This window comes from Danio rerio, chromosome 6, assembly GCF_052040795.2.
Source record: "Danio rerio strain M-AB ecotype USA chromosome 6, GRCz13ab, whole genome shotgun sequence".
NCBI lineage: Eukaryota > Metazoa > Chordata > Actinopteri > Cypriniformes > Danionidae > Danio > Danio rerio.
This window is the reverse complement of record NC_141026.1, coordinates 54,899,531-54,922,953: the sequence shown is the minus strand read 5'-3', so window position 1 is coordinate 54,922,953 and position 23,423 is coordinate 54,899,531. Positions and strand designations below refer to the sequence as shown.

The 23,423-nt window shown below is 44.4% G+C and overlaps 3 protein-coding genes across 3 annotated transcripts; all 3 read right to left on the bottom strand.

The window, feature by feature from the left end:
• Positions 1-397: 397 nt before the first annotated feature.
• Positions 398-1,342, bottom strand: or90b1 (odorant receptor, family 90, subfamily B, member 1). The gene is given in 1 exon segment (NM_001128387.1): positions 398-1,342. A coding segment is annotated over 1 exon segment (945 nt).
• Positions 1,343-5,452: 4,110 nt separating this feature from the next.
• Positions 5,453-6,385, bottom strand: or90d3 (odorant receptor, family 90, subfamily D, member 3). Its single transcript, NM_001128376.1, is given in 1 exon segment — positions 5,453-6,385. A coding segment is annotated over 1 exon segment (933 nt).
• A 10,039-nt stretch (positions 6,386-16,424) lies between these two features.
• or90d1 (olfactory receptor, family 90, subfamily D, member 1) lies at positions 16,425-22,941 on the bottom strand. Its single transcript, XM_087258244.1, has 2 exons — positions 20,054-22,941; positions 16,425-19,922 (listed from the first exon to the last, which is right to left on the bottom strand). The coding sequence occupies exon 2, from the start codon at positions 19,745-19,747 to the stop codon at positions 18,821-18,823; it is 927 nt and encodes a 308-aa protein (XP_087114370.1). The 5' UTR covers positions 19,748-19,922; positions 20,054-22,941; the 3' UTR covers positions 16,425-18,820.
• Positions 22,942-23,423: the final 482 nt, after the last annotated feature.

Below are 23,423 nucleotides of genomic sequence, written 5' to 3'. Positions count from 1 at the left end.
AATATCCGATGGTCAGAAAGTGATTAATTTTTTATAAATTGTTACATTTTTGGTATTTGTTATGCAGGAAGCCCAGAGATTGTTGTGTACATTATGACTTTATATAAAATTAAATTTAATGTGTGATAGGAATAAAACGTGATCATAAACGAATGATTTCTCCACTCAAAAAAGTGGCGGCTGGGACCCGGAAACAGTATACATAAGTCACAAACACGCCACCACTGAACAAGCGGATTGTAAAGTGTGACCCACACAAGGATTGTTTTTCACAGTGAAAAGTGTGTAACAGGTATTGATTAAAACTAAACACTGTTAAATAATAGCACAGGAAGACACGTTTCATAATTAAGCTTAACTTTCACATGAGTGGGAAACTTATATTCCGTTTTTCTGCTCATCGTTTGACTGATCCAACCTTTACAGCGTGCAATCTGCATGATAAAAGTCCCTTCATGTGTTTGTTAAAATGTTTATCCCGGACCCCATAAATCAGGGGAGTAAGCAATCGTGGTAATATATTGGTAAGAAGATAATTTAAAAAGGTTAGTCTTGCTCGGTCTATAGGTGAAAGTGGGACAAATATCTTGTCTACGACAGCACTGATATAGGACAGCATACAGAGCAGAAGCTGGGCTCCGTGTAGCAGGATGGTGCTTTGGGCTTTTTTTGCTGAGGATTTATTAGTAGAGGCCTTTTTGGCTGTGATCAGCACTTGGCAATATGTGTATACGAGTATTAGACACACAACAGAGGAATAAAGACCATTCATACATTTGTTTTGGACTTCATGATATGGTGTGATATACAAAATTGAGGCACTGCAAGAAGTAACTGTTGATGAAATAGTCAAAGGACGAACAATTGAAAGGAGAATCAAGTCAGCCAATGCAGGTAAAACTCCAACACTCCATATGAGAGAGATGAGGATGTACGTCCTGCGCACTGTGCAAATCTGATGGTGATGCAGTGGTTTGCAGACGGCAATGTAACGCTCAATGGCCATACCAGCCAAAGTCAGAGGAGTGTTCTTATGGGTTGCTGATGATATTATTAGCAGTGTAACACAGAACGGGATGGGTACATTTTGCCACGCATAAGCCATCACAAAAAGTATTACAGTAATACAAACCATTAGCATGTCATTCATAACCAAGTGAATATATAATATGTACCTTGGATCTGTATAGAAAATTGAACTCCTGAAAAATGTGAGTACAAACATTCCATTTACGGAGACAATAATGACAGCAAGAAGGACAACTGTAAAATTTTTTGCAAATGAATCTGAATATTGCTCTTGTAGACTATATAGAAACCTTGTAGAGTTCGTTGCGGTCATTTTGAAAATAAAAAAAGACCGTTCTTGTTTTTTTCTCTCTCTCAATCTTATGCAGATTTTTCCATTGACTTCAGCTGATGTCAGGCACAAAAAAGGAGAAAACCTTTATTAGGTTAATGAAAGGCTTTGATGAATTTGAAAAGGGATCTTACCTTTCAGCTTGGTAAATAGTTTTGACTGGAGAAGTGAACTAACCAGTTTATATAGTTATTTGTAGAAGGTGTAGAGGAGGGAGAAAATGCACAAAAGAAAGGGGAGGGAGTGAAGGAGGTAAGGAGGGAGGTAAAAAGTATTTCATTAGTAGACTTTAAATATGTGTGTGTGTTTCATTTTTATAATAAAGATGGATGCAGAAGTACACAATCTAGAAATGTCGCTACAGCAAAAAGGTCACTGGTTTGAGCCTCAGCTGGGTCAGATGGCATTTCTGTTTGGAGTTTGCATGTTCTCCCCGTGTTCGCGTGGGTTTCATCTGGTGACTACGCTTTCCTCCACAAGTCCGAAGACATGCGCTCTAGGTGAATTGGATAAGCTAAATTGTCCATAGTGTATGTGTTTAAATGAGAGTGTATGGGTGTTTCCCAGTGATGGGTTGCAGCTGGAAGGGCATCCGTTGCATAAAATATATGCTGGATAAGATGGTGGTTCATTCTGCTGTGGTGACCACAGATTAATAAAGGGACTAAGCAGAAAAGAAAATAAATGAATGAATGAATGAATGAATGAATGAATATGATTAGTTTTCTCGCAAAAGTCAGTGTCATTGAAAAAGTCAGCCACAGCCTTATTACTCTGTAGTCCAAGACCGGTTACTCACTGAAGCTAAGCAGGGCTGAGCCTGGTCAGTACCTGGATGGGAGACCACATGAGAAAGCTAAGTTGCTGTTGGAAGTGGTGTTAGTGAGGCCAGCAGAGGGCACTCAACCTGTGGTCTGTGTGAGTCCTAATGCCCCAGTAAAAGTGAGGGGGGCGCCATAAGGTCAGTGGTCGCCGTGTTTCGGATGAGACGTTAAACTGAGGTCCTGACTCTCTGTGTTCATTAAAAATCCTGTGGCACTTCCCCATCCACTTAATCGTCTCTATCACTGTTTCTCCACTCTACCTATAGCTGGTGTGTGATAGCACACTGGTGCCATTGTCCTGTGGCTGCCGCACTGGTGGTGGTCTGGAGGGAACCCCCCTCATGATTGTGAAGCGCTTTGGGTGTGGCCATACAAAATAAATCCGCTATACAAGTACAAATTACATTAAATAATTATTGCAGCCTCTCCTGATATTAATTTAAAATAAGAGGCCTTGTGATATGATCAACATAGGTTCATTCTGAAAATGTAGCTCTATATACATTTCTGAAAATCGCGAAAAATGTAGTCAGAAGTACGTATGGCTGCATTTATTTTTTTTTAAAGAACGCTATGGGGTGGCATGATGTCGTCCTTTTCGGAGCTTACCAGCTGAGTGCTTACCTCTGTATAGACGGCTTTTGCATTGTTACCAGTTTGCCCAGTTAGCTTGCAATGTACGGTGGCAGGCTTAGAACGCATAGAGGAGTTGACCAAAATGACGGAGTTCGAGTCTGGTGAAGGAAAGTTCCAGAATGCAGGTAAGACAAAAACAGAAGACAAAAAATAATATAAACAAGTAAATAACGTTGAGAATGTGGTAAAATTTAAAAATGTGGTAAAAATCAGGCGAGGGATTTTCTTTTTCTGGATTGCTTTTTAAAACTCTCGATTGGACTTAGGGAAGTCAAGTGGTGCTCGCTGCAGAGCCATTTGAGGAGAGCTGAGCTCCAGCGAGGGGGAGCTTAAGCTTGAGCTCCACCTTTTTTGCACTTCTTCTACGAGTGATGTCACTGGGGGTAGGGTTAGGGGTGGGGTTGGTGTACGCATTAAAACAGCTTACAGGAGGAGGAGCGACAGCTCAGGCTCCCCCTCGCTGGAGCTCAGCTCTCCTCAAATGGCTCTGCAGCGAGCACCCTCTCAGGGAAGTGGGTGAGTGGGTTAATCGGTGATTTTAAATATGTCCCAGGAGGCACGTATTTGTGCAGTTTTTCGTGAATCCGGAGAGGCCGCTGTGCACGCTTTTTTTGAATCTCGAATGTCTCTCGCGTAAACCCACAAAAAGCCACTGTCAAACGACCGTCCGTTCGACTGGCTGAATGATTGACTGGGCGACCCACCCTCCTTCCCTAAACAAAAGCAGTTTAACAGATTGACCCGCCCGCCTACTTGCTTACTTCCCTAAACCCAACCAACAATTTACAAAAAAAAAGCCGTCCAGTAAAAGACAAGCCCTCATCTGATTTTTACCACATTTTCGGATTTCACCACATTCTCAGCCTGTTATGAACTTGTTCATTTTATTTTTTGAATTCTGTTTTTGTCTCACCTGAATTTCTGGAACCACTCTTCCCTGGACTCGAACCCGGTCTTCATCATGGTCAGCTCCTCTCTGTGTCTCAAGTACGCCAACGAACACGACAAGCTAACCAGACAAAATGGTTGAATCGGTAAAGCCCTCCACACGGAGGCAAGAGCTCAGCTGGCAAGCACGAAAGGGATCGGCATCACACTGCCCCAAATCGTTTGCTTAAAAAATGAAATGCAGCCGTACGTACCTCCAGTTACATAATTCGCGGTCTCCAAAAAACGTCCGCAAGACTAGGTTTTCAGAATGAGCCTTGGTTGGAAATTACATCTGGCTTCTATGTGACCCACCCTTCTTGGCTTGAATTGTTTATTTGCTACGTCATGTAACTACGCTACACTTGCCCTCTGATTCATTGCTGAATAACCAATAAGGCCACTCTCTTCAGTCGAGTCGACAACCAACAACAATTCTACACAACGTGTGGAACACACTTAACCAACTAACCTGACTGACACACTTACAAAGTCCAATGGCCAGAGTCCTAAACCTTATCTCATATACAAGGACATTTATTTTGTATTCTATTCATCCATGTTAATGCTTTTAAGCATGTTAATGAAAGAGAGGGAGAGAGTGAACATGAGAGCTCAACACCTCTGTGTAAACAAAGAAAAACTATTACATTAAGGCTCATCATGTAAACCAGGGGTGTCCAAAGTCGGTCCTGGAGGGCTGGTGTCCTGCAGATTTTAGCTCCAACTTTCCTAAACACACCTGCAAAGATGTTTATAGAAAGCCTAGTAAGAGCTTGATTAGCTAGCCCAGGTGTGTCTGATTGGGGTTGGAACTAAACTTTGTAGGACACCGGACCTCCAGAACCGAGTTTGGACACGCCTGATGTAAACAAACTATTTTGGTCAAATTGTGCCTCAATTCCACAACATGGGCATGACATTCAGTAAAACAGCCTGAACTAAAAGAGGGTAGCTAAATGTCAACTCTTTCATTATCATATATTATCACTTCTGTCTGTCAGTGCATGCTATTTTTTTCTGAATTAATGCATCGTTGCCTTATGTAATGTAAATGCATACATCGGTTATGAATCACTTTGTCAATTTGTGAATAGAAGTCATCAAACAAATTGGACACAGTCACAGAATCGGAATTAACCATGAAGATCTGCAGAGTAAATGAAGCCTTAATGTGCATCTAAAATGATCAAATGTGATCGCTTCATCATAAAAAAATGACCCTAAATTGATCATAATCATAAATTAAAATTGGAGTCAGATTAATCTCTGAGCTAGAAACAAATTAGAATCAAACTGTGATAAATAGTTAAGCACATTAAATTAATTTTACAGAAGAATGAGAAAAGAGGAATGCATTTCATCTTCAACCACGCCGATAGGTGGATCCTTACAGTGTAATTATGACAGCACCTGTCTTAAGTATGGATAAACTATTTGGACATCAGTAATCAATATAAAAATAGTGACTTTAGTTGCACATAATAATGAGTTTTTCTTGTGCTATGCATAACATGCATTCATTAATTCAATATTACCCGTGTACACAATTTACAGTGACTGTTCTACATGTGCAAGATGATGCCTTCAAATTTTCTTCATAAATTTATTGTGACATCACAATAGCATCCAGTTAAAAATCAACACCTTATTTCACAGCAAATAAAGAAAAGCATAACTAACGAGATATCAAAATTAAATCTGCTTATTGTTTTATTGAATTGACATTTACAACAGATAATTTACATAAAAAGAGTGCCTTAATGTGATTATAAAATTGTTTATCTCGAACACCATAAATCAGGGGCGTAAGAAGTCTGGGTAAAATATTTGTTAGTAGATAGTTTAAAATGCGTATTCTCCTCTGCTGCTCAGGTACCAGTGGTGAATAAAGTCTGTCTAACACAGGAGTAATGTAGGACAGCATACAGAGCAGAAGCTGTGCTCCATGTAACAGGATGGTGTTTTGGGCCTTTTTTGCTGAGGATTTTTTTGTGGAAGCCCTTTTAGCCTTAACCAGCACTTGACAATATGTATATACGAGTATTAGCCACACAATAGATGAGTAAATACCATTCATAAATGTGGTCAGTTCAACATGGTATGGGGTGCTATAAACAGTAACTGAAGCACACTGAGTTCTTGTAAAAACAGCCAAAGGGCGAATAATTAAAAGAAGAATCAATTCGGCCAATCCAGGTAAAACTCCAACACTCCATATGAGAGAGATGAGGATGTACGTCCTGCGCACTGTGCAAATCTGATGGTGATGCAGTGGTTTGCAGACGGCAATGTAACGCTCAACAGCCATACCAGCCAAAGTCAGAGGAGTGTTCTTATAAGCTGTTGAGGCTATTATTAGCAGTGTAACACAGAACGGGACAGGTACATTGTTCCATATAAAAGCCATCACAAAAAGAATTACAGAAGTGAAAACCATGAGCATATCATTCATAACCAAGTGAATATACAGTATATATCGTGGATCACTGTGGAAAATTGATCTCCTAAAGAATATGAATACAAACATTCCGTTAATGGAGATGATTATGACAGCAAGACAAACAACGGTAAAGTTTTGTGCAAAGACATCTGAATATCTTTCTTGTAGACTATATAAAAGCACTGTAGAGTTCATTGTGTGTGTGTGTATGTTGGTGTAACTGTTTATTGTGTAAGTAATTAATATTAAACACAATCCTTAGATTTGGTGTCTCTCTTTCATAAGTCCTTTATGTTTCCATTGATTTAGTCGGATTTTGAAAATGAAGAGGGAAAATAGTTGGTTAATTATACATTAAGAAAAACAGAAAATTAAATACATTGCTAAAAGAGTGAACTTACCGGTGTAGTTTGCTTAGCAAATTGCTCCAAATGTTGGTGGGCAAGCTTATATACTTGTTAAAAGTGGACAGAAAAAGGTCATTAGAGAGAAAGGGAGGGTAGAAAAGAGAGAGGGGGGGGGGGGGGAGGGGGTGGAGACCATATTGATCTCATGGTGTAATTTCAAAGACACTTGTTAAAGATAAAATGTAGATACTGACCTAACCTGGAATAGAGCATCTTGGATTTACTCTTCAGTGTTTTGTCTTTCAGCAATGACAAGTACACTGAACAAAACTGAACTTCAACTATGAAAACTGGACTGAAGCAGTTTCTATTTGGTAGAACTTCATCTACGTTAAGCTGCTTTGACACCATCTACATTATAAAAATGCTATAAAAACAAAGATCAATTGAACTAAATTGAACACATTATGCCGAGTTCAGACTGCATGATTTTCAAAGTAGTCTTGTCATAGATGTTTTCACACTGCATGACTATCTGGGCTAGCATTTCGTCGCTGCTTTGTTTACACTGCAAGATGGATCGGCGACAGGGACATTCACATCACATTGACTTTACTATAGGAAAAATCCCCGACAACTTTGTCCAAACTCCGTCTCACAGCCAAAAACACGTAGTATATCTTTTGTTCCCCTTCGGTTGGGGAACTTCAGTGCCATGAATGGGAGGATTCGTATCAGAAGCCGCTTATCTGGAGAGTATTGAACGGGCCAATGAATGAAATTAATTGGCAGCGTAAGCTTGCGCAGGTGTGCGACATCTGCAATCATCTCAGCATATAAGCACACCTGAAGCCAGCAGACGCCATCCTTTTCGCTTCAGATCCTTTCTGAGTGAGTCGATGAGGGTTCCTCTTGCTGATCAGCACTTCAGAGCGAACGAGTGTGTCTCCCGGTCCAGAGTGGGTCTTCGCGGTGGCAGACGGTCGAGCTGGGTTACTCCCTTGCCTGCGGTTCTTTGGGTCCGGTCCTCCAGAGCGGTGCGTATAGTTGCAACTTTCCTAAAAGAGCAACACAGTCGTGCAGCACGTCCTTTTCAGGATGGCGCTCCGACTGTGCGTTTCTGGATGCGGGGGTTTCCTGTCTCCGGATGATGGACACGATCACTGCATTGCATGTTTGGGGGTCCAGCATGTTAATGCGGTGCTCGCGGGCGGTTCATGTCGTCATTGCGATGCCATGACCGTTGCACAGCTAAGATCGCGGCTAACTTTCGCAAGAGAGCGAGCCACCCCAGTTGCCTCCTGTTCTAAAAAAGCAGCGGGCGCTCGGGCAGATCTGAGGGTTTCAGCGGGAGCTAATCCGCCGCCCACGGGCTCGCGGACCTCTCGCTCCTCACGGCGCTCCATCCAAGCTTCGGGTGGTGAGAGTGATCCGTCTAACCAGATGGTAGCTCTCACACTCGCTGACACCGGAGATCAGATGTCCTCCGCGGCATCGGAGGGTGGGCTTTCACTGTCCGACGAAGATCCGGACCCGCTCGCCCCCTCCGGGCAGGTGAGCGCTGTCAAATCGGATCCTGAAGCGGACATGTTAGCCGTGCTTTCCCGGGCTGCTTCGGCCGTGGGGTTGGAGATGGTTTATCCCCCAGCTCCGCGGCCGGACCGACTAGATGGGTGCTACGTAGAGGACCAGAAGGCGAAGCCTTCGAAGCCTCTCGTCCCCTTCTTCCCGGAAGTGCACAGTAGGCTCACGCAGTCCTGGAGGGCACCTTTCTCTGCCCGTGCTGCGAGTGCCTCCGCCCTCACCGCCCTTGACGGCGGAGCTGCCAGGGGGTATGAGGCGATCCCGTCAGTGGAGCGCGCTATCGCGGTCAATCTTTGTCCGCGCGGCGCCTCTACGTGGCGGGGTTTGCCCCGCCTCCCGTCCAAAGCCTGTAGGTTGTCTGCCTCCCTCGGAGCCAGAGCTTATAAGGCTGCGGGCCAGGCTGCTTCTGCTTTGCACGCGATGGCCACCTACCAGCGCTACCAAGCGCAGGCGCTGGCCGAGCTGCACGAGGGCGGGTCCAACCCAAGCTTATTACATGAGCTGCGCACCGCGACCGACTATGCTCTTCGGACTACTAAGTCCGCCGCGTGTGCGCTGGGGAGGACGATGTCCACACTTGTGGTTCAGGAACGCCACCTCTGGCTAAACCTGGCCGATATGCGCGACGTTGACAAAGTTCGCTTTCTTGACTCGCCCATATCCCAGGCTGGCCTGTTCGGCGACACCGTCGGTGAATTCACCCAGGAATTCAAGGCGGTGAAAGAGCAGTCGGATGCGATGGGCAATGTCATCTATCGGCGTGGCCGTAAGCCCGCTCCGCCCGCCGAGCCATCCACCTCCGCTGTTCCTCGCCGAGGGCGCCCGCCAACGAGTGCTGCCCCGCCCCCGCCTGCGCCTCCGGCCAAGCGGGCGCGGCGTTCACCTCGAAAGCAGGCAGCCCCTCCTGCCCAGGGCGCCGTTAAGTCCGGTAAACGGACCGCGAAGCGTCCCTGAGACAGGCCATCCGGAGAAGAGGAAACTTGCTCTTTCCCCGCTGGAGGGCGGGGCCCCGATAACAACGGTACTTTTCAGTGCCACCAAAACATCAGTAAAAGAGCACTTTTTCCCTTCCCCGGATGTGACTGCACGAGTTCTGCCAGTCCGGGACGCGCTGCCTTCCGGCTCGCAGACTCTACGTGCTTCGCCAGTGGCTCACGAGCGCTGGGGGGACGGTCTCCCTTCCCTCAGCCCTCCAGCCCCCTCTCCGGAGTCAGGGTGCGGAGCCAGAGCGAATCGCTCTCCTCCAGCTTTTCCGCGGGACCCTCGTGCTTCCCGGATCAGCACACCCACTCCGCGCTGCCCCACCGCTGGTACGTCAGCGATTGTAGCGATGACTCCATTAGCGAGGGCTCTGCCTGCCTGGTTAGCGCGGGCCAGCCCCTCGCGGTGGCTCATACGCACAATCAGACTCGGTTACGCGATTCAGTTCGCGAAACGGCCCCCCAAGTTTACGGGCGTGTATTTCTCCAGGGTCAACCCCCTGTCCGCCCCTGTCTTGCGAGAGGAGATTGCTGCCCTCCTGGCGAAGGGTGCAATCGAGCCGGTTCCTCCAGCCGAGATGGAGAGTGGGTTTTACAGCCCATACTTCATCGTACCCAAAAAGAGCGGTGGGTCACGGCCAATCCTAGATCTGCGCGTTTTGAACCGCTGTCTGCACAAGCTGCCGTTCAGAATGCTCACGCAGAGGCGCATTCTCCAATGCGTTCGTCCTCGGGATTGGTTTGCAGCCATAGACCTGAAGGACGCGTATTTCCATGTCTCCATTCTTCCACGCCACCGCCAATTTCTGCGGTTTGCGTTCGAGGGTCGAGCGTGGCAGTACAAGGTCCTCCCCTTCGGGCTCTCTCTGTCTCCGCGGGTCTTCACCAAACTCGCGGAGGGTGCCCTAGCGCCCCTTCGGCTCGCGGGCATTCGCATACTCAGTTATCTCGACGACTGGCTGATTTTAGCCCACTCGCGGGAGCAATTGATTGTGCACAGGGACGAGGTGCTTCGGCATCTCCGCCTACTGGGGCTTCAGGTCAACCGAGAAAAGAGCAAACTCGCCCCCGTGCAGAGGATTTCTTTTCTCGGGATGGAGCTGGACTCGATCACCATGGTAGCGCACCTCTCCGAGGAACGCGCTCGCCTGTTGCTGAACTGTCTGAGGGAGCTCGACAGCAAACTAGTGGTCCCACTGAAGTTCTTTCAGAGGCTCCTGGGGCATATGGCATCCGCAGCCGCCGTCACGCCGCTCGGGTTGCTCCATATGAGACCACTTCAGCACTGGCTTCACGATCGGGTCCCCAGACGCGCATGGCACGCGGGCACACACCGGGTCTCGGTTACTGCGCTGTGTCGCCGCGCCCTCAGCCCTTGGAACGACCCCTCGTTCCTACAGGCCGGTGTGCCTCTAGGACAGGCGTCCAGCCATGTTGTTGTTTCAACAGACGCTTCCAACACGGGTTGGGGGGCCGTGTGTCGCGGGCATGCGGCTGCGGGCCTCTGGAAGGGTGCCCAGCTGCATTGGCATATCAATCGCCTAGAGCTGTTGGCAGTGTTCCTCGCTCTCCACCGCTTTTTACCGGTGCTGGAGCGGCAACACGTGCTGGTCAGGACGGACAGTACGGCGGCGGCGGCGTATATCAACCGCATGGGGGGTATGCGCTCTCGCCGCATGTCTCAGCTCGCCCGCCGTCTGCTCCTCTGGAGTCACCCGCGGCTGAAATCGCTGCGCGCCATTCACGTCCCAGGCACGCTCAATCGTGCAGCCGATGCGCTCTCACGACAGCTGTTACGCCCTGGAGAATGGAGACTCCACCCCGAGTCTGTTCAGCTGATATGGGCGCGATTCGGGGAAGCCCAGATCGATCTGTTTGCTTCCCCCGAGAACGCTCACTGCCAGTTGTTTTTTTCCCTGACCGAGGGCTCTCTCGGCACGGATGCACTGGCCCACAGCTGGCCTCGGGGCATGCGCAAGTATGCGTTTCCCCCAGTGAGCCTGCTCGCGCAGTTTCTGTGCAAGGTCAGGGAGGACGAGGAACAGGTTCTGCTAGTTGCGCCCCTTTGGCCCAACCGGACCTGGATATCAGAGCTCTCACTCCTCGCGACGGCCCTCCCCTGGCGGATCCCTTTGAGAGAGGACCTACTCTCTCAGGGACAGGGCACCATCTGGCACCCTCGCCCCGATCTTTGGAACCTCCACGTGTGGTCCCTAGACGCGAGGAAGACTTAGGTAACCTACCGACTGCGGTGGTTAATACCATCACTCAGGCTAGAGCCCCCTCCACGAGGCGCGCCTACGCCCTGAAGTGGAGTCTATTCACTGAATGGTGCGTCTCTCGCAGAGAAGACCCCCGAAATTGCCAGATTAGTGTTGTGCTCTCTTTCCTTCAAGAGAAGTTGGACAGCAGGCTGTCGCCCTCCACTCTCAAGGTTTACGTGGCCGCCATCTCCGCTTATCATAGCGCGGTAGCTGGCGGCACCGTGGGAAAGCATAATCTGGTCATCCAGTTCCTTAGGGGTGCTAGGCGAATTAATCCATCTCGCCCCCCTCTCATGCCCTCTTGGGATCTCGCCCTCGTTCTCACGAGTCTGCGATCCGATCCCTTTGAGCCACTCGAATCAGTATCTCTAAGATTTCTGTCCCTGAAGACAGCTCTGCTGGTTGCGTTGGCCTCCATCAAGAGGGTCGGGGACCTGGAGGCATTTTCGGTCAGTGACTCGTGCCTGGAATTCGGGCCGGATTACTCTCACGTTATCCTGAGACCCCGCCCCGGTTATGTGCCCAAGGTTCCTACCACCCCCTTTAGAGATCAGGTAGTGAACCTGCAAGCGCTGCCCCCGGAGGAGGCAGACCCAGCCCTTTCTTTACTTTGTCCAGTTCGCGCTCTGCGCATTTATGTGGACCGTACTCAGAATTTTAGATCATCTGAGCAGCTCTTTGTCTGTTATGGCGGTCGGCAGCAGGGAAGTGCCGTATCGAAACAAAGATTATCCCACTGGATTGTGGATGCCATTTCACTCGCTTATTCGAGTCGAGGTCAGCCGTGTCCCCCGGGAGTACGTGCACACTCCACTCGGAGCGTTGCATCCTCTTGGGCGCGTGCACGCGGCGCCTCTCTAACAGACATCTGTAGAGCTGCGGGCTGGGCGACACCCAACACATTTGCAAGGTTTTACAATCTGCGAGTGGAGCCGGTTTTCTCAAGGGTATTAGGTAACCCTTTGGTGATTGAGGAGACAACTCGGTAGGGTGTTGAAACACGCTTGCTGCGCCATTCTCCCTAACACGGAGGTACGTGCGCCTTTTTTATCTGTCAGTAAAGTTCCCCGTCAGGTGAGCCCTGCAGATTCCTCCGTGGCCCCCAGCACTGACTCAGCGGAGGAGTCACTTGCTGGCCCACTACGTTGTAGGTCTGCCCGCTGGTCAGCCCGCGTTTTGGGTATAGGTGCCTGCTATGCGTGATCCCCACTAGGCGATCCCATATGCTTATTCCGCCACGGTTAAGTCCCCCCCCTGGGCGGACCCGTGTCTTCCCTCTCCGCTAACCATTCTTTGCTATGCGTACTCCCCCTTTTTAGGGCTAGTCCATAGGTAAATTCTGCCATCTATCCCCCCTTGGGTAACGGATGGCCTCCGCAGCGTCCTCCCTATCGGGATTGCACGCTTCCCAACGTACTGTCGTATTTCCTAGAATTATCTAGATGCTCACGACTTCCCAAAAAATATATCTAAATCCGTAGAACTTCTGTTGAAGTAGGATAAATTAGGGCCAGGGACACGTTGGAGGACCGCGCCCCCCATGATGTGGGTGCGTCACGCTTGCTTGACTATCTCCTCATCGGGGGTGTTGGTAAGGTGCAGTCATTATGGCGCTTTCCATATTCTCCCATTCATGGCACTGAAGTTCCCCAACCGAAGGGGAACGTTCGAGGTTACAGAAGTAACCCTTCGTTCCCCGAGGAGGGGAACGGAAGTGCCATATTCCGTCGCCATAATGACTGTCCCTTAGCTGTTTGAAAGTCTCTTCAGCTTAAAAGGATGGCGTCTGCTGGCTTCAGGTGTGCTTATATGCTGAGATGATTGCAGATGTCGCACACCTGCGCAAGCTTACGCTGCCAATTAATTTCATTCATTGGCCCGTTCAATACTCTCCAGATAAGCGGCTTCTGATACGAATCCTCCCATTCATGGCACTTCCGTTCCCCTCCTCGGGGAACGAAGGGTTACTTCTGTAACCTCGAACGTTATTAACTACATAATGGGAAAGAAGCCTTTAATGGGGTAGAACATGTACATGTTTGCTCACCTGGTGTTTAAAGGGAATTAGCCATTTCTCCTCAACGTTGATAATAAACTAATTTCTTTCTGTATGAAACATCAAACAGACACGGTTGCTCCTGAGTCCTGTCAAACCTCCACTAGTTTTTCCTCCATTTCGTGGGTCCAAATAAACCGAAAAAGAGCGCTTTTAACTTCACCCCCAGCCTCCCGCTGGCCTGCAGCAGGTATACACACACGCACACACCAGTGAATGCTGCTCTCTCATTGGTTGTAGGTGATCTCTGATGTTATTTTCAGTCAAAACTCAATTCACACAGCATGATTTGAATCGCCGACAGCTCCAGATATTTAGCACGCCAAATATCTCGCAGGCATCGGCGACTCATCGGTGATTCTCTCAGATCGCGTCACTGATAGTTCATACTGTGTGATTGTCACTCACGTGCACGAGCAGCGATTTGCCTGTGATTTCAGGCATTTGTCGGCGATTTCTCAAAACCTGTCGGCGAGCCAAAATCGGGTCTGAACTAGGCATTAGCCATGTTTCCATGGCTGTCAGGCCTAAAGCGAACGAGCATTCTAGGGCCAGTCATGTTTCCACTGTTACTTTTCATAACATCATCTGGACTTCTTTAGGGCACCAGGCAACATAAACACCCAGATATACACTTACCGGCCACTTTATTAGGTACACCCTACTAGTTTAGTTTGGACTTCATTTTGCCTTCAGAACTGCCTTAATCCTGGCATAGAGTCAAAGTACTGGAAATATTCCTTAGACTCTTTGGTCCATATTGACATGATAGCATCATGCAGTTGCTGCAGATTTGTCGGCTGTACATCCATGTTGGATTGGGGTCTGGTGACTGTGGATGCCATCTGAGTAAAGTGAACTGAATTTCATGTCCAAGAAACCAGTCTGAGATGATTCACGCTGTATGACATGGCACATTATCCTGCTGGAAGTAGCCTTTAAAAGATGGGTGATCTGTGGTCATCAAGGGACAGACATGATGTGCAACAATACTCGGGTAGGCTGTGATGTTGACACAATGCTCAATTGGTACTAATGGGCCCAAAAAGTGCCACGAAAATAGAAGCGGTGCGTCTTCTCCAGTGTGAGCGTCAAGGAGAGATCAAATCCAGTCAAATTTGAGCTATGATATGACGCGGTTCGGCGGCAAGTAATCAGAATGAAGTAGTCCACCGCTTGATAGGTGTTTAGAGAACACAGACCTGTGAACTTTGGTTCCGACCACAGTTGTTCCCAAGAGTTTGATTATTGTGGTTGCTGGATTTTCAAATATTGAAAATCGCGACGACGCGGGGCCCCCTAATCACGCGGGGCCCCCATATTGACATTATAGCCCTGCGGGCCTGTCCACTGCGCCACTGGATGGATCCATGCTTTTATGTTGTTGATGCCAAATTCTGACACTAACATCCAAATGTCCTCTGACCTCTGACAAAAAATTTGTGCCTACAGAACTGCCGCTCACTGGATATTTTCTCTTTTTTGGACAATTCACTTTAAATCGTAATAGTTGTGTGTGAAAATCCCAGTAGATCAGCAGTTTCTGAAATATTCAAACCAGCCCGTCTGGCACCAACAACTATGCCACATCTAATGTCACTTAAATCCCCTTTCTTCCCCATTGTGATACTCGGTTTGAACTGCAGCAAGTTGTCTGGAACATGTCTACATGCCGGGCCAGTTCCAGGCTGGAAAGATATGACTTGCAATATGAGTGATGACACAACAGCTATATAAGAGCCCATATGCTGTATTTTTGCTCCTTAAAGACACCCACGTTGGCTTTTTCTACATGAAAACGTTAATATGTTGTATTTTGAAACAACATAACATCACAGCATTGTACAATGTGGTATTGCTCAAGTAGGCTTCTATTACATTCAGACACATTCATATGTTATGTTTTAAACAACGTAACAATTAGGGATGCAACAAAATATCAATAAAAAATAAACAATAGTCCATTTCTCTCTTTAGACTTAAAAATAAATGAAAAAAGTTTTTGATTTAAACATCAGTGATAATTTTACAATGAAAATAAATGATAAAACAATGCATAAATAAATAAAAATAAGAATAAATAAAAAAAATCGTATTTATATAATGTTAATTTAAGCTATATATTAGCTAAGAATTTAAATAAACTGTTGTTATCATTTGGGTTCATACATGCATAATCATTTTAATAATTTGTAATAATTCGTCTAACGTATCTTTTGTTTACATTGCACTGGAGGATGCGAGCCCAGAGTGCACCACTCCCCAATATGCGCATGTCTCCATAGGAAATAATTAACTTGTGCGCAGAAAAGAAGCAATATGTGGACGGCCTGCTGCTAGTGTTAATCCAATGTGCATGCGAACTAGCCTCGGTATAAGCTTGGAACTTTAAACTAGCACACAGTTGGCATAACTTTGTTTAGTTGCAGAAGTTTTGTTCCATGCAACAGAACAGCCTTGACGATTAATTAACCGTAATGAATTAAAGCGCGGTAAGTAGTGAAATCGGACAATCATTGCATCCCTGTTAACAATATCAGTGCATTGTACAAAAGGCTACAGACATATCCAAATGTGTTCGGCTGCCCACACAACTCGCTTAATGTCAGGTGACTCATGCTCTGCCTTCAGCCTACAGCTCATGCTGTATTGGAAAGATGCACGTCACTTCATAACTATAGCGGCTGTTTTAGCGACTGAACTAAATTTATTTTTAACGTCTTGATCACACTATTTGGAGGGCCGGAACAAATTGTCCTGGGGGCCGGGTTTGGCCCGCAAATTGAATAGCCCTGTCCTAATGCATTGAGTTGCTGCCATGTGATTGGCTGATTAGAAATTTGAGTTAACGAGCAGTTGGACAGGTGTACCTAATAAGTTGGCCAGCGAGTGTACATTTAAAATGTCTTTAAAATGGATAAAACTATTCAGAAATGAATACAAAAGACGGTGACTTGAGTGATGGTTGTTAGGGATGACAGGGGAAAAAATCTAGTTGCACACCCATGAATATGTGGTATATCCCAGTCCCCCACTCCACCGCTTAGCATATTTTTTATGTCTCATTTATTTAACACACCCAAATTAGATAACTTTTCCAGTGATGGGTTGCAGCTGGAAGGGCAAGCGCTGCGTAAAACATATGCTGGATAAGTTGGCGGTTCATTCCGCTGTGGTGACCCCAGAATAATAAAGGGACTAAACTAAAAAGAAAATTAATGACTTAATTAGATAACCAGCTTATAAATCTAAAATCTGAAAAAAAAAAAAAATTTATAATAGTTAATGTGTCAGTGGTCTTTGGATAAGGGATTCATAAAGATCAACCAACAGAATCATAAGTTTAAGGCACTTGAAAAGTAAGTGAATGAGCACATGTTTTGGCAAAACCTGCCTTCATCAGAGTAACAATGTTCAGGTGCACCTGGAGTTCATTTAAACGCTCAAATCTCACATGACTCCATCTAAACATTACAGAAAATGATATATTCAACAAAATAAAGTCATTATTAATTTAGTAATGAAAAAGAAAATCCTCCATTACTGAATTTCTACTTTAGACCACTTTCATAGTCAGTAGTTTATGACATATTTGATTGTTCATATAGTAAAATATGCAAGAACAACCAAAAAAGACTTCCTATAATGCTTTAAAATGATACCACACTGTAAAACATTATGGTCTCACTTTATTTTGATGGTGTGTTTGTTGAATTTAAGTTACATTGCATCTACATGTCAACCAATTTTCATTAGATAAGTAGACCGCTAGGTTGGGGTTAGTGTTAGTTATAGTCTGTTGAGCAGCAGTTTTAAGTAGACAATCTAATAATACTCAAATTGACCATCAAAATAAAATATTACCAAAATTATATGATCAATTAGTCCTGAAAGCATATGATTTTAGGTCATTGAAACTTACTAAACTAAGTTAGACATGTTCTCTCTTAATTTTGTAAGTTATGCGAGCTGTCAGTCATCATAATCACTCATAAGGTTTATTTGATTCAACCTAAAATTTTAAGGCAACCAAGCACCAATTTTTTACAGTGTTGAAAGAACAATAAACTAGGAATTTACATTACACTAATTTATACCAAAAACACATTTAATAATGATCAGAATCACAGTTGCCATCCACGGGGTCTTTTCACTGCCTTGCTTTACTGCTCCTTTTATACATACTGTATATAATAAATCCCATTACAGACATTTGAACAAATGTGAATCTAATGATTATTGGCCTTGCATCAAAAGCAATACATTGAAATGCAATGCAACTATATCAGACAAAAACATACATATGGTGCTAGTTAAGTGATTGGGAGATATAAAAAATATTTTAAATATTTGCTATTTAGTAATCTTCATATGTAATTATGTGAAATGCACCTTTGCTGGTGTAAAAAGACCATGTATAATGCTTTAAATTCAAAGTGATAGTAGAAAGTGCAAAAATAGGAATTCACATTTGACTAATATTGACAATTAGTGCAGAAAACACAGTTAATGATCAAAATCACAGTTACCATACATTTACATTTAGTCATTTAGCAGACGCTTTTATCCAAAGCGACTTACAAATGAGGACAATGAAGCAATTTACACAACTATAAGAGCAACAATGAAAAAGTGCTATAGGCAAGTTTCAGGTCTGTAAAGTCTAAGTCCACACACATTCTAAAGTCCATACACATTCTTTTCATTGCCTTGCTTTACTGCTCCTTTAATAAATACATGATAAATCCCAACAAATACATTTGAACAAATGCGAATCTAATTTTTAGAGGCTTTACATCGAAAGCAACTAATTGAAATACTATGCAACTATATCTGTAAAAAAAACCCCACACATATGGTGCTAGTTATGTGATGGAAAGACATTAAAAATAATTTAAATATTTTCTATTTAGTAATGTTCATATGTAATTATGTGAAATGCACCTTTGCTGGTGTACAAAAGACTTATAATGCTTTCAATTCAAAGTGATACTAGAAAGGGCAAAAATAGGAATTCACATTTGAATAATATTGACAATTAGTACAGAAAAAACATACACATTCTTTTCATTGTCTTGCTTTACCGCTCCTAGATACGTGATAAATCTCATAATAGACATATTTTAACACATGCTATGAAAAGAGGCCTTGCATCGAAGGCAGTTAATTAAAATGCTATGTGACTATATAAGAAAAACCACATACGGTGCTAGTTAAATAATGAAAAGATAATAAAAATCTTTATATGTAATTATGTGAAATTAGCCATTAGCAGCCACAAAATCTTCAAACTACTACTATTTTGTTTATTCATCAATCAGAACACATTTCTCATTTTTATTTTCTGCAGAAAATAAAGAAGAATATAAACTAGAATAATATAAAAAGTCCTCTGCTAATTATTTGGTTGAATCAACATTTACAGCAGATAATTTACATGTAAGGAGTGCCTTAATGTGATTATAAAACTGTTTATCCCGAACACCATAAATCAGGGGGGTAAGAAGTCTTGGTAAAATATTAGTTAGTAAATAGTTGAAAAAGTTTATTTTCTTCTGCTGTTCAGTTTGGAGTGGTGCATAAAGTCTGTCTAACACAGGAGTAATGTAGGACAGCATACAGAGCAGAAGCTGTGCTCCGTGTAGCAGGATGGTGTTTTGGGTCTTTTTTGCTGAGGATTTATTAGTGGAAGACCTTTTGGCTTTAACCATCACTTGGCAATATGTATATACGAGTATTAGCCACACAACTGATGAATAAATACCATTCATAATCTTGCTTAGTTCAGCATGGCTTGGTGTGTTATAAAGAGTCACAGGAGTACAGATAGCTATAAAAAGAGCCAAAGGTCCATTAATTAAAAGGAGAAAAAAGTCAGCCAATCCCGGTAAAATTCCAACACTCCATATGAGAGAGATGAGCATGTACGTCCAGCGCACTGTGCAAATCTGATGGTGATGCAGTGGTTTGCAGACGGCAATGTAACGCTCAACAGCCATACCAGCCAAAGTCAGAGGAGTGTTCCTATGACTTACCGAGGTTATTAACAGGAGCAACACGCAGAACGGGACAGGCACATTCTGCCATGCAAAAGTTATCACAAAAAGAACTACAGAAATAAAAACCATGAGCATATCATTCATAACCAAGTGAATATACAGTATATATCGTGGATCACTGTGGAAAATTGATCTCCTAAAGAATATGAATACAAACATTCCGTTAATGGAGATGATTATGACAGCAAGCAAAACAGTGGAAAAATTTTTAGCAAACGCATCTGCATATCTTTCTTGTTGACTATATAAAAGCACTGTGGAGTTCATTGTGTTAGTGCGCTACTGGAAATTTCAGTAGTTCCAATAAGTGACAATTCTTTTATACATTTTGCTGTTTGAGTTATGGTTATTAGTCTTCCTTAAAAAGATCTTGATCGATGTTGAAAGTATACTAAGCTTAAATGCAATCTTCTTTTCCCTAAAGTTTTTCCAATTATTTAATCTGATAAGGAAAAAGAGAGAGAAAAAAAAACATCTGGTTAACAATTTACATTATAAAACATATAATGTACATACATTTTAAAACATTAACATAGTAAAACATATTAAATTAAATACATTGCTGAAACATACCTGTTCAGTTTGCTTAGGAAACTGCTCTAGATGTACACACACCAGCTTATATACATGTTTAAAATAAGTAGAAAAAAGGGCACTAGAGAGAAAGTGAGGAAAGAGACAGAGAGGAAGAAAGCGAGGGAGGGGTGAGGCTGAGGCATCATATTGCTCCTATGTTGCAATTATGGAAATATCTGATTAATATACAAAATTAAGATATTGGCATCATTTAGAAAACATTAGACAATTTAATATGCTATTATTTTCCAGGGCTAGTCACATTTTCACCTCCACTTTTGTGGCTTAATCAGGCTTTGTCTGGGCTTCCTCTATGCAGCAGGCTACAAAAACACCTCTACATGAAAACTGTCTTTAAAACAGATAAATCTACTTGGACATCAGAACAAAAGATTAACTGATAGTGACTACGTCAACATGCACATCGAAATCAAATTGTTTGCCATAGTCTAAACAAGACAATGATAAAATTAGGGTGTTTACATGAGTTACTTTTTGAATGTTCCTTTCATGATCCTGTTTTATATGTTATAGGACATAGCTCGATTAACGTCATTGTATCACCACCCTATCCACATTTCCTCCTGAGTTTCATGTAATTTCAGCCTGATCTCGCGAGAAAACGTAAGTTTTTTACGTTTTGTCACTTTAAAGGCTAATTTGTACAAATTCATACAAGTTCAGTAATACAAAATGGTACGATTTTAAAAAAGAGGCATGGCACCTAACCCCACCCCTAACCCCAACCGTCATTGGTGGATGAGCAAATCGTACTAAATTGGACAAATTAGATAGTACGAATTCATAGGATTAGCCACTAAATGAAAAAGTTACGAATTGCCGTGAGGTTGTGTTGGTAATTTCGAGTGTTACATTTTTAATGTGTGGACTTTAACTGCAGTTAGGTACTTTCACTTCTTTATTCAGGAACATTATATGCATGACCCCCATGACAAACACGATATTCTATGCGAGTATGAACTGCTGGAAGAGTGTAGATTTAATAAAATTTGATTTTGCATGCCAAATGGGAAAAAAAAATGTATAGTGTCAAACTGCAGTTGGTGTATAGAATATCCTGTCCCAAAGTGTGGCGAAAATTCTACACAACGGTATTAGTTTGATTGCTGCGTTTACGTGACTGCACTTCAATAATGCGACTAAAATCGGGGCATAGGGGAAACGAAAATGCTATGTGGAAACTTCCACTATGGGGATTTCGTCAAAATCAAATCTGAAAGAGTATATAAAAGCGCCAATGAAATGCCAATGAGTTGGCAGTGTCAGCATGCACAGCTGGGGCTACTTACAATCAATTTGGAATATAAGAGCTGTGTGTGCCAAGATGAGGCATCCATTTCTAGCTGAAGAGCCCTACACGCCCAATAGCTAAGGGGCAATCATTGTGGCGAAGGAACAAAGCATTTCTGTTCCCCACTTTGGGGTACTACAATGCTATGTGGAAACTTCCACTATGGAGAAATGTCACCTAAGGTCATCTAAGTCCTCCACGCTTCATCTATGGACCATACAAGAGGCATAGATCTGGGTGCGGGTGCCAAACACCCTCCCCGAGCTTAGTAAAAACCCGCAGAGACAGAGAGAGCCCGAAGGGGAGGACTTGTACAGCTAGGCTCAACCTTCAAACGCAGACCGCAGAAACTGACGGTGGCGTGGAAGTATGAAGACATGAAGTACGCGTTCCTCAGTTCTATTACTGTAGACAAGAAGACAGCGGTTCAAAACGCGCAGAACTATGATTGGCTGTAGCCCACCGCTCTTTTTTGGGTATGATGAAGTACATGCTGTAAAACCCACCCTCCATCTTGGTCGAAGGAACTGGCTAGATTGTATCCTTCGCCAGAAGAGGCATGGCAGGCAGTCTTATATGCCTGCCAATAGATGACTCAGCCAATCGCATCCGACTGTACCGCTGTGAATTTCTGGGAGAACTCACTGACGATGTCGCTGAATAGCCCAGCCTGGGATATGGGCAATTAAAAAGGCAACTTTGCAACTTTGCGAATATTTTTATATTTTTCTCCAGGTTTAGCCAGAGGTAGCTCTCCTGGACCTTTAATGTGGCCACTGTTCTTTCCAGGGCACACGCCACAGACTTGTGATCCATAGGGCACAGTCGTTTGCGGTAAGGGTATAACCCTGCTGGTCCTACACCACCCAACCTGCTTTGAGATGGGATCAAACTAGCAACCTTCCGCATCGGAGTTGGTTGCTCTAACAAGGAGGCTAAAGACCAAGGCCTCTAGCGTCTGTCGCTAGAGCACCCTTAGAGGTCAGAGGAGTGAGGTTTACCTGCACAGCACTTACTAGCTGGCCTCCATTACACTCACCCCCCTACACCTCACTCCCATCCGGGTCACAGCTCCAATGTAACCCCGCCGATCCTACATCACCCATCCCACTTCGAGCTGGGATCGAACTGGCAACCTTCCACATGGGAGTCGGTTGCTCTAACAAGAAGGCTAAAGACCGCAGCCTCTAGTTTATGTCGCTAAAGCACTTTAAGGGGTCAAAGGAGTGAGGTTTACCTGCACAGCACTTACTAGATGGCATCCATTAAACAGGGCTTATGTAACAAGCGTGGGTTGGAACCATCCTCGTGCAGCTGGACCAGTGCCGGGAATGAAATGCTAAAAAGACGCGCTGCACGACCATGTTGCTCTTTTAGGAAATTCGCAACAATACATACCGCTCTGGAGGGCCGGACCCAAAAATGCCAGGCAAGGAAGAAACCCAGCTTGACCGTCTGCCATCGCGTATCACACACTCTAGACCAGGAGTAGCAGGCCGCTTTCTTGTTCTTTCTCTGTCGTAACAGTCAGAGAAAACCCTCATCGACTCTCTCAGAAGCTTCGTGAAAGAATCTGAAGCGAAAAGGATACCTTAGCTTGACACGTGCTGTGCTTGTATTCCAAATTAATTGCAAGTAGCATTTTTCATTTCATTGGCCCATTTATATACTCTTTCAAATGATTGGATTCTGACAAATCCCCATTGCAGAAGTTTTTACATAGCATTGAAGTTCCTCTCCTGAAGGGGAACCTCCAATTCCTCTGGCAAATTTGTGTGGTGGATGCTTTTGGAGTTGCAACCCAGCACTGAGAAAACACTAAAGCCTGGTTTATACTTCTGCGTCAAGTGACCGGCGTGACCCACGGTGCATGCAACGCGCGTAGCTGTACATTTATACTTCTGCATGCTGTCTCTGTTGGTCTGCATTAACACTTCCGAAACGCTAGTTGGCTGTGTGGTGTTAATGTTCCTTTGTGTCGAGTTTCTTCGCTGCTGTGTTGCTTTTCCTGAACACTTCCGGGATGTACAAGTGGCTCAAACTCGCTCATTTTGA